General features: G+C 40.5%; 1 protein-coding gene across 1 annotated transcript in view; it reads left to right on the forward strand.

Moving 5' to 3' along the window:
- LRIG3 (leucine rich repeats and immunoglobulin like domains 3) overlaps positions 1-10,996 on the forward strand; it is a 46,609-nt gene extending 35,613 nt beyond the window's left edge. Inside the window, exons 12-19 of the mRNA XM_021687215.2 lie at positions 309-472; positions 2,654-2,974; positions 4,092-4,373; positions 5,300-5,752; positions 6,545-6,703; positions 8,318-8,461; positions 8,559-8,834; positions 10,140-10,996. Coding sequence (XP_021542890.1) covers positions 309-472; positions 2,654-2,974; positions 4,092-4,373; positions 5,300-5,752; positions 6,545-6,703; positions 8,318-8,461; positions 8,559-8,834; positions 10,140-10,384 — 2,044 coding nt within the window. The 3' untranslated portion in view covers positions 10,385-10,996. The remainder of the gene's footprint in view (positions 1-308; positions 473-2,653; positions 2,975-4,091; positions 4,374-5,299; positions 5,753-6,544; positions 6,704-8,317; positions 8,462-8,558; positions 8,835-10,139) is intronic.
- The last annotated feature ends 1,665 nt before the right edge of the window (positions 10,997-12,661 follow it).

A 12,661-nucleotide genomic window follows, 5' to 3' on the forward strand; every position in this document is an offset into this window, starting at 1 on the left:
TTTGTTGAGAAGTTTTTTTGTTTCTGTTACGAATTTGCAATTTAAATTTGTGGGACCTGATCATGATAGCAAGCCTTCAGGAATGAGGTGTTTTCAATATATCAGCACTTCTCCCTCAGTAGGTCAGTAAGAACAACAACATGGTGCTAATATTTCATACATTTTAAGATGGACTAGAGAATATTTATTGCATGGGGTGTGTGTATTTGGTTTCCACATTCATTGCTTTGTTAATATTTACTTGAGTTAGTTTACTTGTAGAATCTGCATTTCATATAAAACAAATTGAACGTAATTACTCTCCTCAGGCATTTAAATACATCAAGCCTTTTGTGCGATTGCCAACTAAAATGGCTCCCACAGTGGGTGGCGGAAAACAACTTTCAGAGCTTTGTAAATGCCAGTTGCGCCCATCCTCAGCTGCTAAAAGGAAGAAGTATTTTTGCTGTTAGCCCAGATGGCTTTGTGTGTGGTGAGTTGTAACTGTTGCCTCTGCCTTCATTCTTCTTTTTTCCCCTCCAACAAATGGTCTTGAATAAGCTTATGTTCTCTTAATGAAGCTTTTATATCTGCTGAGGTAGATGGAAATGGATCTATAGTGTGCTGATGATTTTAATGTTACAGATGAGAAAGAGTTTCCTTAAATGTCTTTGTTTGGACATCAGGGGGGTTGGGTGGAACGAGGGCCTTAGATCTTGGGAGAACTGATGGGCAGTCAGAACCCCCCCTCCTCCCTAAATCTCAGCATCTGCATCTGTGAAGTGGGAAGTGACTGGCTTGTGGAGACGCTGAACCTAACCCACGTCAATGCTGCGTGTTGGGGTACAGGGGGGGAATTATCAGCTCGTGATTTACAGGCTGCTAAAAATTTTGCTCCTAGTGGTTAAAATATTACATGTAATAGAAAGTTTGAATTTATTATCAGTCAGCGTAAGGTCCATTGTTTTAGCGTCTAAGAATCTCAGCGCTAGAAATCTCAAACCTCACGTAGCTAGTCAGCAGATCCGGATCAAAACCCCAGGTTCTCCTCTTCCTGCTGCAGACTTCTGTGGACTACACTACACTGCTGTTTACTATTCACTGCCATGGAGACCTTTGTAAAAATAAATGTGCACATAGAACACAAAATCAAAGTTAGCTTAAATTTTAGCATGTGTGTTAAGATACTACAGAACCTAATTTTACATTGGCCTTTAAAAATTTATTTGAAACTTCTTTGCCTATGATTGTTTAGTCAAGTACAAGAAAAATACGTTTTTTTTAGGTTGCAGCATTAAACAGTGCCAGCAGTTTCTGGAAATAAAATGTCTGATGTAGCTTTTGGATCTAAATAAGCTTTTGGCATTCGTCTAGAAGGGCCTGAGCCATGCCTTTCCCATGGTGCTTATTTCGCAGTTCTCTAGTCCCAAGATAAGAACGCTCTATTATTTGGGGACGTGTATATGGTGTCTTTAGATTTTTCTTTCAGTCCCTCCATTGTGAATCTAAACATTGATTTATCAGATGAGAATTCTAGAATAATCATACAGAAGAAGAAACCATCTTGATGACAACATGGTATTGGAAATGAGCAGCATTGGAGTTCCCAGAGCATTCCCAAAGCCCGTCCACGTGCACACGCGCGCACACACACACACACACACACACACACACGTGTCCTTCTTCCAGAGCACTCAGATAATACATTTTGGTAGATCTAAGCTGTTTCCTTCTGGGTTTAGACCATCTCCAAGAAAGTGCAGTTCAAAAAAGGTAACTTCTCCAAAAAGTCACAGAGAACTAAAAATAACCGTTAGGAATGAAAGAGTTGCCCAGCTCTAATTGTCATGTGGCTCTGACAGTGGAGTACAGCGGCCTGATTGATGGTCCACCCTCAACCCCATGCTGAAGCCAGGGTCTCAACAGGGAGTTTGAGAGATGGTTTTTCTTTTGCTGAGGATTATTTGTTTCAACTCTATCTAAAAATTACTGCTCTTTAATATGGGTTCTGTTTTTGGTAAATGGGGTGTTAATTGCTATCTTTAGTGATACTGATTTCTCAGTTTTGCTGCTGCTTATTTGTGGATAACATGGGAAAAATTGCAGTTCCTACCAGTAACATTTAAGGATGATCCATGAGCCTAAAAGTTTCTTAGCTGATTTCTTCTTGTATTTATATTTAAAAAAGCATAAGGGGGTGCGCCGGGGTGGCTCAGTCGTTAAGCGTCTGCCTTCGGCTCAGGTCATGATCCCAGGGTCCTGGGATCGAGTCCCACATCAGGCTCCCTGCTTGGCAGGAAGCCTGCTTCTCCCTCTCCCACTCCCCCTGCTTGTGTTCCTGCTCTCGCTATCTCTCTCTCTGTCAAATAAATAAATAAAATCTAAAAAAAAGCATAAGGGGCCTAGGATAAACTATAAACTAATTTGTTCACTTCAAATAGAGACTGACACCTATTTATCAATCATTAACTGAGATGAGACTATTATTTTGGAATATAAACACTCTCCCAGGCCATCATTTCAACATGAGGACTGTTAGTCCATCTATGAAACATACACAAAGGGTAAAACCTAAGCCCTCACTTGTTTTGAGTTTCTTGGTATTAAAGACTGAGTAACGTTTGGACTCCTAGGCCTTAAAATTGTCCTGTTTCCTCCTCTCCATCTTGAACAGATGATTTTCCTAAGCCCCAGATCACTGTCCAGCCAGAAACACAGTCGGCAATAAAAGGTTCCAATTTGAGTTTTATCTGCTCAGCCGCCAGCAGCAGTGACTCCCCAATGACTTTTGCTTGGAAAAAAGACAATGAACTACTGCATGATGCCGAAATGGAAAACTATGCACACCTGCGGGCCCAAGGGGGCGAGGTGATGGAGTACACCACCATTCTCCGGCTCCGCAACGTGGAATTTACCAGTGAAGGGAAATACCAGTGTGTCATCTCCAATCACTTCGGTTCATCCTACTCTGTCAAAGCCAAGCTCACAGTAAACAGTATGTGATCTAACTTTTCCATTTGCATTTAAAGACACCTTTTAGATTTGGTTTTCTCTCTTTCTCTTATTCCTAACCCTATTTTCTGTTCACAGCTCCCCACCTCACCCTTCCTTTCTCTACCTCTCACTCCACAAAACTAAGATTCTTGGTATCTGTGTGAGCAGTTATTGCGTTTAGGACCCCATCATGGAGGGTAGCACAGAGATGAGCCACCCGTGGGTTGTGCTCTTTGGGAGTTCACAATATATGAGTCGGATGTGGGAGGCCGTGAGGCGTTCCAGCACACCACCTTTAATTCAGAGATCTGGGTTTGATTCCTGCCACTCCGGCTTATAGCTGTGTGACTCTTACCAAGTTACTTAACCTTCATGTGCCTCCATTTCCACATCTTTCTTTTAGGAACAAGAGTACCTACCTTACAGAGATATGATAATTAGATAAAATAATTGGTGTAAAGGACTTAGCCTGGAATACAGTGAACGCTCACCAAATGCATTAAGTATTAGCTGCTGTTAATACATTAAATATGTAATTGTTTGCTCTGTGTGACCCGAATACATTTTTTTATGACAGGAACCTCACCACTCTATTATCTAATCATTTGTACCTTCCATGGTAGAAGATTTTTGTATATGATTCATTAATGCATTCATTCTATAAATGATTGCTGAGGCCTGATGCATAGAACAATTTTGAGTTTAAAATTGTAGGACAAAACACAGATCTAAAGTCATAGAATGTTAGAGCCAGGAGGGACTTAAAAAAAAAGAAGATGATGAAGTGAGTGGTCAGGGTACAGAGAGATTAATTGATTTGCCCAAGATCTCACAGATAATTACTAAGGAAACTAAAAAGTAACTGGAAAATAGGAGAAAGACCTTCAGTCCGTATAGGAGGTGACCTGTGTCTCGGCCTGACTTCATCATTTCTGTACCTGTGTGTAACCTTGAGGGGATCTCTTCATCTCAACTTCAGATTCCTTGTCTTGCAATCAGAAATAACCCCAGCCTGACCTATGGCAGGGGCATTTGTAAGTATATATTAAAAAAAAAAAATGAAAATGAACCTCTAAAACTCTATAGTGCTAATGCCCACATTCTTTCTCTGATTTCAGTGCTCCCTTCCTTCACCAAGACCCCCATGGACCTTACCATCCGTGCTGGGGCCATGGCACGCTTGGAGTGCGCTGCCCTGGGACATCCAGCCCCGCAGATAGCCTGGCAAAAGGATGGGGGCACAGACTTCCCCGCCGCGAGGGAGAGACGCATGCATGTTATGCCTGAGGATGATGTGTTCTTTATCGTGGATGTGAAGATCGAGGACATCGGGGTTTATAGCTGCACAGCTCAGAACAGTGCAGGAAGCATTTCTGCAAATGCAACTCTGACTGTCCTAGGTAAGTGGCTGCTGTCTGATTCTGTGATAGAAATTAAAGATACTAGCTCACCCAAAGGCCCTAAGTGTCAGGAGTTGTAAGGGTGAGAGGTAATCCATAGGACACTGCCCTTCCCTAGAGAGAACAGAGGGCTTCTCAGGAGCTTTGAGGTCGGGAGTGCATTACATCTTTAAGTCTGTGGCCGGTGAGATGAATCCACTTTCTCTGTTCCAAGGGGCAGGGAAAAGTAAATGCTTTGTTGCCTCCCCCTTCCTCTACTCTGCTACCAGTAGTCTTCACACTATAAAACATACAAGAATCTAAAACTTGTGAGCAGATTGGGAAAGATCGACTCTTTTCTTGGCCTACCCTTCCATTCTGGAAATCAGAGTTTGTCTTTTAACTTTTGCCTGAACGGGAGCTTTTTAAAAAATGTGAACATGTTCATCACATGTGTATCTTTGGAAGAGTTGAGCAAAGTAACCTATGAACACCAAATTATTAAAAGTGCTTTCAGAATTTATGTATAGGTTTGGTCATCTAGTACTAGAAAGTTTCCCTTTAAAAATTTAAACATTCTGACTTTTTTTATCCGTCAACATACCCCCATGCTTGAAATTACTTTTATACATTTTCTATCTCTAAGAAACGTCTAGAATTTTTGCATTGCCCCTCTTCCACCATTCCCAATCTTGTCAAGAGTGAGAGAGATTGAGATTCAAAAAATAGTAAACATTATCCCTAACATGTGTTACAACAAATGACAGGCAAATAATGAAATGAAATTCTGAATGTTGTATACATATTTGGGCTTATCGAAGCATACACATGAAGCCGTGGAAGAATACGATGTTGGGTTCTAATATTAGTAAATTCAAATGGTAGGTCTCACCATATGCAAAACCTAATTTCATTCAGGAGATTCAAGACATAACTTGTCATTTCAGAAACACCATCATTTTTGCGGCCCCTGTTGGACCGAACGGTAACCAAGGGAGAAACGGCTGTCCTGCAGTGCATCGCTGGAGGCAGCCCTCCTCCCAGATTGAACTGGACCAAGGATGACAGCCCCTTGGTGGTCACCGAAAGGCACTTTTTTGCAGCAGGCAATCAGCTGCTGATCATTGTGGACTCTGATGTCAGTGATGCCGGGAAATACACGTGTGAAATGTCTAACACCCTCGGCACTGAGAGAGGCAACGTGCGCCTCAGCGTAATGCCCACTCCCACCTGTGACTCCCCTCAGATGACTGTCTCGTCCTTAGACGATGACGGATGGGCCACCGTGGGTGTCGTGATCATAGCAGTGGTTTGCTGTGTGGTGGGCACGTCGCTCGTGTGGGTGGTCATCATATACCACACAAGGCGGAGGAACGAGGATTGCAGCATCACCAACACAGGTGTGTAAACAGAAGCTTGGCACGGGGTGCCATAGTCATGTGTGTTTGTGGTCCTGTGGTAATTTCCTTGCAGAATGTGTGTCCCACAGCCCAAGGCCCTGTGAGAAGGGTGACTCATTTGCTTCAAGCTGCAGGAATATGGTTAGCTAAAAATAACACCCCAGACCAAAATAAAGCTGATGTTTAAAGATTAATCCTTTTTTGTTAAAACCTTATCAGGAGATCCTATTGGCTGTGAGATATAGTCCAAAGCATGGAGTAAAACAGCCTCACTCCTTCACACAGAGGTGATGGAGAATAGGAGCAGCCCTTCATTTATGAGGTTTACGCTCTGACGTAGCGCTCTCTTGTCACGTGTGTACCCGTGTGCATATGTGTGTGCAGGCGTCTAGGGAGGATTCTGTTACTAGTGGGAGGGGGCTGTGAATTGACTAATATGTGCAAACTCCTATATCGGTAGATATTAAGTCGGAAATATGGCAGAAATCAAGCTTAATTCAAGAGCTTAGATACTACCCCATGAAAATTCCTAAGGCTTTATCTTTTGAAGCATCTGTTTTTGACATTTGGGAGGGGCATCCAATAGAAGATAAAATAGAGAACTGGCTTGTGCTTCCCAGAGCGGCAGAGCCCTCATCTTCCTTACCTGAAGACGAGACAGTCAAGGTGGGTTTTCAGGAGTAGATTTATTGATTTGTACAGAAGCCAAAAGAGTACATACTGTTCATCAGGGAAGGCTGTGGGGTATGTATGGTCGTTCGTGGTTAACAGAATGCTGTTGTTGGATTATAGATGAGACCAACTTGCCGGCAGATATCCCTAGTTACTTGTCATCTCAGGGAACCTTAGCCGACAGACAGGATGGGTACATCTCCTCAGAAAGTGGAAGCCACCACCAGTTTGTCACGTCTTCAGGAGGCGGGTTTTTCTTACCGCAACATGACAGCAGTGGTAAGTGTTTAAAATGAACACTGGCTGTAGTTGTCTCGAAATAATCTGATGGAAGGCTCAAATACAGTATTAATTTTCACAAGCAGTCAGTACACTCGTATATTAAGGAACTGGCCTAAGACCATTGGCAAAGCTGAAATTAAATACTATTGTGCCTTTTTCTTAAATACCAGAAAAGTCTTTGTTTCTGATATTAAGAGAAGACAAGTAGGAGAATTAAGGTTTAATTTCTGCATACAACGTGATAATTTCTTTACACTATAAATGTTCTTTGGCCCTGAGTGTTCCCCTTTCTTAAATGACATTAACTGGTTTCATGTATGGTCTTAAAAGTCAAATGATTTAAAATTGTATTAGAGAAATCAAATTCTGACTCTTGCTTTAAGAACTGCATGGTTTAAGAATAATCATGGAGGCACCATAATACACGCACACAAGCTTGGTTCAAGACCCGCTTCTGACGCTTAACTGTGTATCCTTGGGCAATTACATAGTACTTCCTTATTAGGTTGTTGTGAAATTAAATAAAATGATATTGGAAAACTGCATGGTGCTTGGCACATATTAAGGGCTCCAAAAGAGGAAACTGTTGACATTCTCTTCAAGCATTTTACCATCTTTTCCCACAAGCATTTATTGAATATCTGCTCCACGGTGGACCCTGTAGTTGAGAGGGAAGAATATTTGTTTTCAGTCTCATAGTGTAGGCAGTAGTGAGATGAAAATTGCAACAAATAGTCACAAAGTGTTTGGCAAGGCAGTGACAGAGGGTGTAGAGATAGAAGATTTGCACATACGGGTGGGTGTTCTGGTTAGACTCATTTGGTTGCAAGCTTGTTCAAATGTAGCAGGGTTTACTGAAAAGACATTTAGGAAAGTTTAAAGTGACAGAACTGGAACATAATAATGCTGTGTTGCTTGGACACTGGGGCTGGGGATCTGTCAGCTGTGAGCAGCTCTAGGGGCCACCAGCACTAGTGATCACGTCTTGCACAGTCTCTCTGGGACTGCCCAGTTCCTGCTTCCCAGGCACATGGCCCATCGCGGCATCTCTCACCTGCACTGCATCTCTTGTCCTTCAACTGCTGTGGCCACTCCTAACTAACTGGCACATCATTTCTGGGTTGTTTGGCTTAGATACTCACAATAGCGGTTTTTTGTTTTGGGGGGGTTTTTTGGTTTTTTTGGCCAAGCTCATCTTTGAGCTGGGCATTCAGAGATGACTTGTTGAATGCCACTTGCTGGTCGTGCTCATCTGAAGGGGGCAGTGCTGATGGCATTGTGTGTTTCGGACTGTGGCCGCCTTGGCTGCAGTGTGCATATACAGACTGGTTTCTCTTGGAAGCCACTGCGGGCTGGCGCCCAGGTGAACGCATCCAGTACAATGGTTCATTGAGTCCCCTCTTTGTAAGATGGCACAGATTTAGTCAGTTACTAATCCGTAGGCCTCAGTAAATGTTTAAAAACCCTACAATAAATTTCTCCAGTTTTTTCTTTTACATGCTATTTTATCCAAAATTTTTATCTATAAATATGGAAAATCCCCCAAGTGGAGAGAATGTTGAAGGGTACTTGAATCAAATTCATTCAGTGACTGAGTTATCTGTTTTACAGGGACATGCCATGTTGACAATAGTAGTGAAGCCGACGTGGAAGTTGCCACAGATCCATTCCTTTGTCCCTTTTTGGGGTCCTCAGGCCCGGTGTATTTGAAGGGGAATGTGTACGGCTCGGATCCGTTTGAAGCCTATCATACAGGTATGTGGTTTTCTTACCCGAGTTCTGTTCTGTTCCCTGGAGGGACTTCCAGAAGCACTAACTCTGTCTCTTTCTGATATTGTCCCCAAATTTAAAGGTTGTGGCCCTGACCTGAGAACAGCCTTAATGGACCACTGTGAGCCCAGTTACATAAAGAAAAAGGAGTGCTACCCATGTCCTTATCCTTCAGAAGAATCCTGTGAACAGAGTGTCAGTGACATAGGATGGCCTTCACACGTGAGGAAGTTAATCAGCTCTACTTACTCTCAAAATGAAGGACCTGGAATGAGAAGTTTGTGTCTAAACAAGTCCTCTTTAGGTTTTAGTCCAAGTCCAGAGCCAGCATCGGTTACTTTAAGTAATTCTTCCCTGGGTAAGTTTATTAAATTATTAGACACCTTGACTCAGGATTCCTATTCCAAGTTGCATGTGGGAGAGCAATGAGTATCAAATGCCGAACTTGTGAAAAATGTTTTTTTTTTTTTTTAATCGTGTTGTCCGGATATCCTATGAGTTAGCATACGTATTCCTAAAGGCAAAGTCAGACATGGGGGATTTTACTTGATTATGTGTTTAATCCATAACTAAGCCTTAGGAGCCTTCTGGTTAGCTCTGTGTGTGGCATCATCTAGAAGACAAGTTTTGGGAGTGACTTAGGAGCTCCATTTGTCAGCCATGTGGAAAAAGTGGTTTTGGGCTACAGCAGCTTTTGGGGTGGAGTTGTATGCGCTGCATGATTGTGGTTTGGGATGTCTGGTGGGTCACCCTTCGACCATAGTCCAAGGGTGGACAGTGTCCCACCTGGCAACAACTGCTTGTCAGCCAAGCTGGACGGCTTTGGCGGAGGAGACCACCAGAGCCTTAAAGCCCAAGTTGGTGGTGGTAGACGCTGGCTAGCGCCAAGACTCGTTTGTGAATTTTTTTGTCTAGTGCATGGGGATAACGGATGGAAGAACTGAGATCATCTTTTCACTGAATGGAGATATGGGAAAATGAACCACAAATTGTTTAAAAAAAAAAAGAATTTTAAAATATTTTATGCAGCTTTTAAGAGATTTTGTCACAGTATATTTATATTCTTTTTTAAAAAATGAAAATATCTTTTATATGACTGACAAGAATTTGAGTCAGTTAAATAATATTTTGCCAGTAAAGAAGAAAGGGCAAGACATAAGGATTATTTTGAAAGAAACTTTCCATATCCAGGCACAATTTACTTGGAACCAACAATCCAGATCTCCTTTGTAGAGAATTGTGGAAATATTTTGCCAGTAAAGAAGACAGGGCAAGACATAAGGATTATTTTGAAAGAAACTTTCCATATCCAGGCACAATTTACTTGGAACCAACAATCCAGATCTCCTTCGTAGAGAATTGTGGACTGTCAAGAACTAAAGCCAGGATTTGGAAGAAATAATATTGGGGAACTTCATTGCTCAATGATTAATATTACTCTAGGTGATGAAATGTGATAAAGAATGGACATATGTATTCATTCCCCAGCTCCATTCTGTAAGTTCTCTCTCCGTAACACAGATGCACATACACCCAATACATAAGTGACTTGTAGAGAACACTTACTCGTGCTTACGGGCTAAGGTGCTCATTCATTTGAAATGTGTTTTGATTTACATGCTAGCCAAAGGACCCATATGCTCAAGGGGTTTCTTTCTTTCAGGAACATTTGGAAAGCCGCTGAAGAGAGCTCATCTGGATGCCTTTTCAAGCTTTGGACAGCCAGTGGATTGTCAGCCAAGAGCCTTTCACCTGAAAGCTCGTTCTTCCCCAGACTTGGACTCTGAGTCAGAGGAATATGGGAAAGAAAGGACAGATTTTCAGCAAGAAAATCACACGTGTACCTATAAACAGACTTTAGAAAACCACAGGACTCCACATTTTCAGTCTTATGACTTGGACACATAGACTGAATGGGAGCAAAGAAGAGCTCAAACATACTACCTCAAGTGGACTTTTATTTAAAAGAGAGAATCCTATGTTTTTAAATGGAGTTATGAATTTTAAAAGGATAAAATGTCTTATTTATACAGATGGACCAAAATTACAAAAAGTTATAAAAATTTTATACTGGGAGTAACTTTCATATAAGAATACCTTTTTAAACTATTTTAACTTTGTTTTACGCAAAAAAAATCTTATGTAAATTAATGGTATGAATCCATGACTATTTTATGTATTTTTATAATGCCAGATTTCTTTTTATTGAAAACGAGTACTAAAGCATTTTAAATAATACCCATCTTGTACCCTTTTTGACTAGAGTTCACTTAATTTTATTTTGCACATTGCATTTAATAAAATGTGTCATTTTGATCCCAAGCCCCATCTATACAATTACAGTTTTTATTGTTTTCAACACATTTTAGGCTTAAGAATTTCATATTATCGTGTCTCAAATTGATGGAAATTATACTCAGCACATTAAAATATGAGCAAAAAAAATGACCATTCTGCCTAACACACAGTGTTGAGTTAATACAGGACTCAAATCAGATTAGTGTATGTGAAAGCACATTGTAAATGAAGAAGAGCTACAAAGGTTAGAGGTGCATTAATTTATCCCTAACTTTACAAATAAAAAAAGATTTCTTAGTATAATCTGGTATAATGCAGCACAGCCACCATTGCTTAAATCACTGTTCAAGCCATCTTTCTTTAATTATAATAATGCCTATGTGGTCTAATGCCTTGTGCTTTTCCAAATAGTTTCACATTCACCATCCCTTTAATTATAACAAGAGCGTGGTTTATTGCACATTTCTATAGTTAAAATGGCTATAACAAAGGTGGATTTTCATCCACTGTTCCAGGTGATAATGGGATGTTGATGGAATTCTTGATTTTCTGCTAGATGAGCAGTTCTAATAGAAAAGGTACTTTTAAACTATTCTGCAACATTCTTTAAGAATCAAAATATTTTTCGAATTTGGTCATCCTGCTCTACTTGTTAAAAACTAAGTACCAAATCTGTTACTTAAGCTATTTAAAATATTTGTTTTAAACAGTATTTAGATGAAAGTGGCATTACATGACTGGCATATATACACACAGAAAATGAATACAGTCATTTTTAAAATTAAGTGATATTGTTTCAAGTAATTGACATAAACTTAAGTTTAATAATTAAACTTTTTTTTTAAAGCAAATTCTTGACTACATCTGTAGTTTAAAGACAAATCTTCTTGGCCAAGAGAAATTAAGTATGAGTGGGAAGAGTTAACATCGCACATTAAGCTTTAAAATCTAACCTGATGAAGGTGTGAATTTATGCCATTGTCAGTTCTTTGAACTAAAGTGAAAGCAGATATTAGAAAAGCAGGTTCCTCGGTGGCGCCTGGGTGGCTCAGTCGTTAAGCATCTGCCTTCGGCTCAGGTCATGATCCCGGGGTCCTGGGATCGAGCCCCGCATCGGGCTCCCAGCTCCTCGGGAGGCCTGCTTCTCCCTCTGCCTGCTGCTCCCCCTGCTCGTGCTCTCTCTCTCTCTCTCTGTGTCAAATAAATAAATAAAATCTTTAAAAAAAAAAAAAAAAAGAAAAGCAGGTTCCTCTCAGAGGATGTGTTGGGGGTGATGTTTTCCTGCTTTGTGAGTGTACGGCCTTGTTGTTTGTGAGCCAGAAACCTGGAACCCAGATTACAGTAAGATTTTCCTCCTTTGATATGGACACGAGAGTCCAGGAAGTTGATCCTTCCCTGGACCACAAGTGACTAAGTATAAAGAAATGATTTTGTATGCTTTGGCTTTATCATCTTGCCAGATTTTCAAAAACTTACTGTTAATTTGTCTTCATTATTGCCAGATGTGATACAAGCATTGATAGGGTTCTATTCAATGATTTTGAACCTCTTTTAAAGAATTTAATTTTTCCGGACCTAACCACAAAGGTTTAAATCATTAACACTTGAAATTCAAAAATTAGATTCACTCTACATTAAAACGACATTTCCCCTTCACTCTGTGTGCTGAAACCTATGGATTACATAAATTTCAGCTGTATGGAGAAACAGGAGGAGCTCAATTTTTCACTGACGTTTGCAGGAAAATAATATATATAATATTGAGACTTCATATTAAAATGGAGTCTATTTTATCTAGTAGGTTTTAAAATAATATGGACTTCAGAAAAAAATAAATATCAAATCATTTGGCTAATTTATGAGAAGAAATGCTTAAAATTTTCAGTT

Source organism: Neomonachus schauinslandi, chromosome 5, assembly GCF_002201575.2.
Source record: "Neomonachus schauinslandi chromosome 5, ASM220157v2, whole genome shotgun sequence".
Lineage (NCBI taxonomy): Eukaryota > Metazoa > Chordata > Mammalia > Carnivora > Phocidae > Neomonachus > Neomonachus schauinslandi.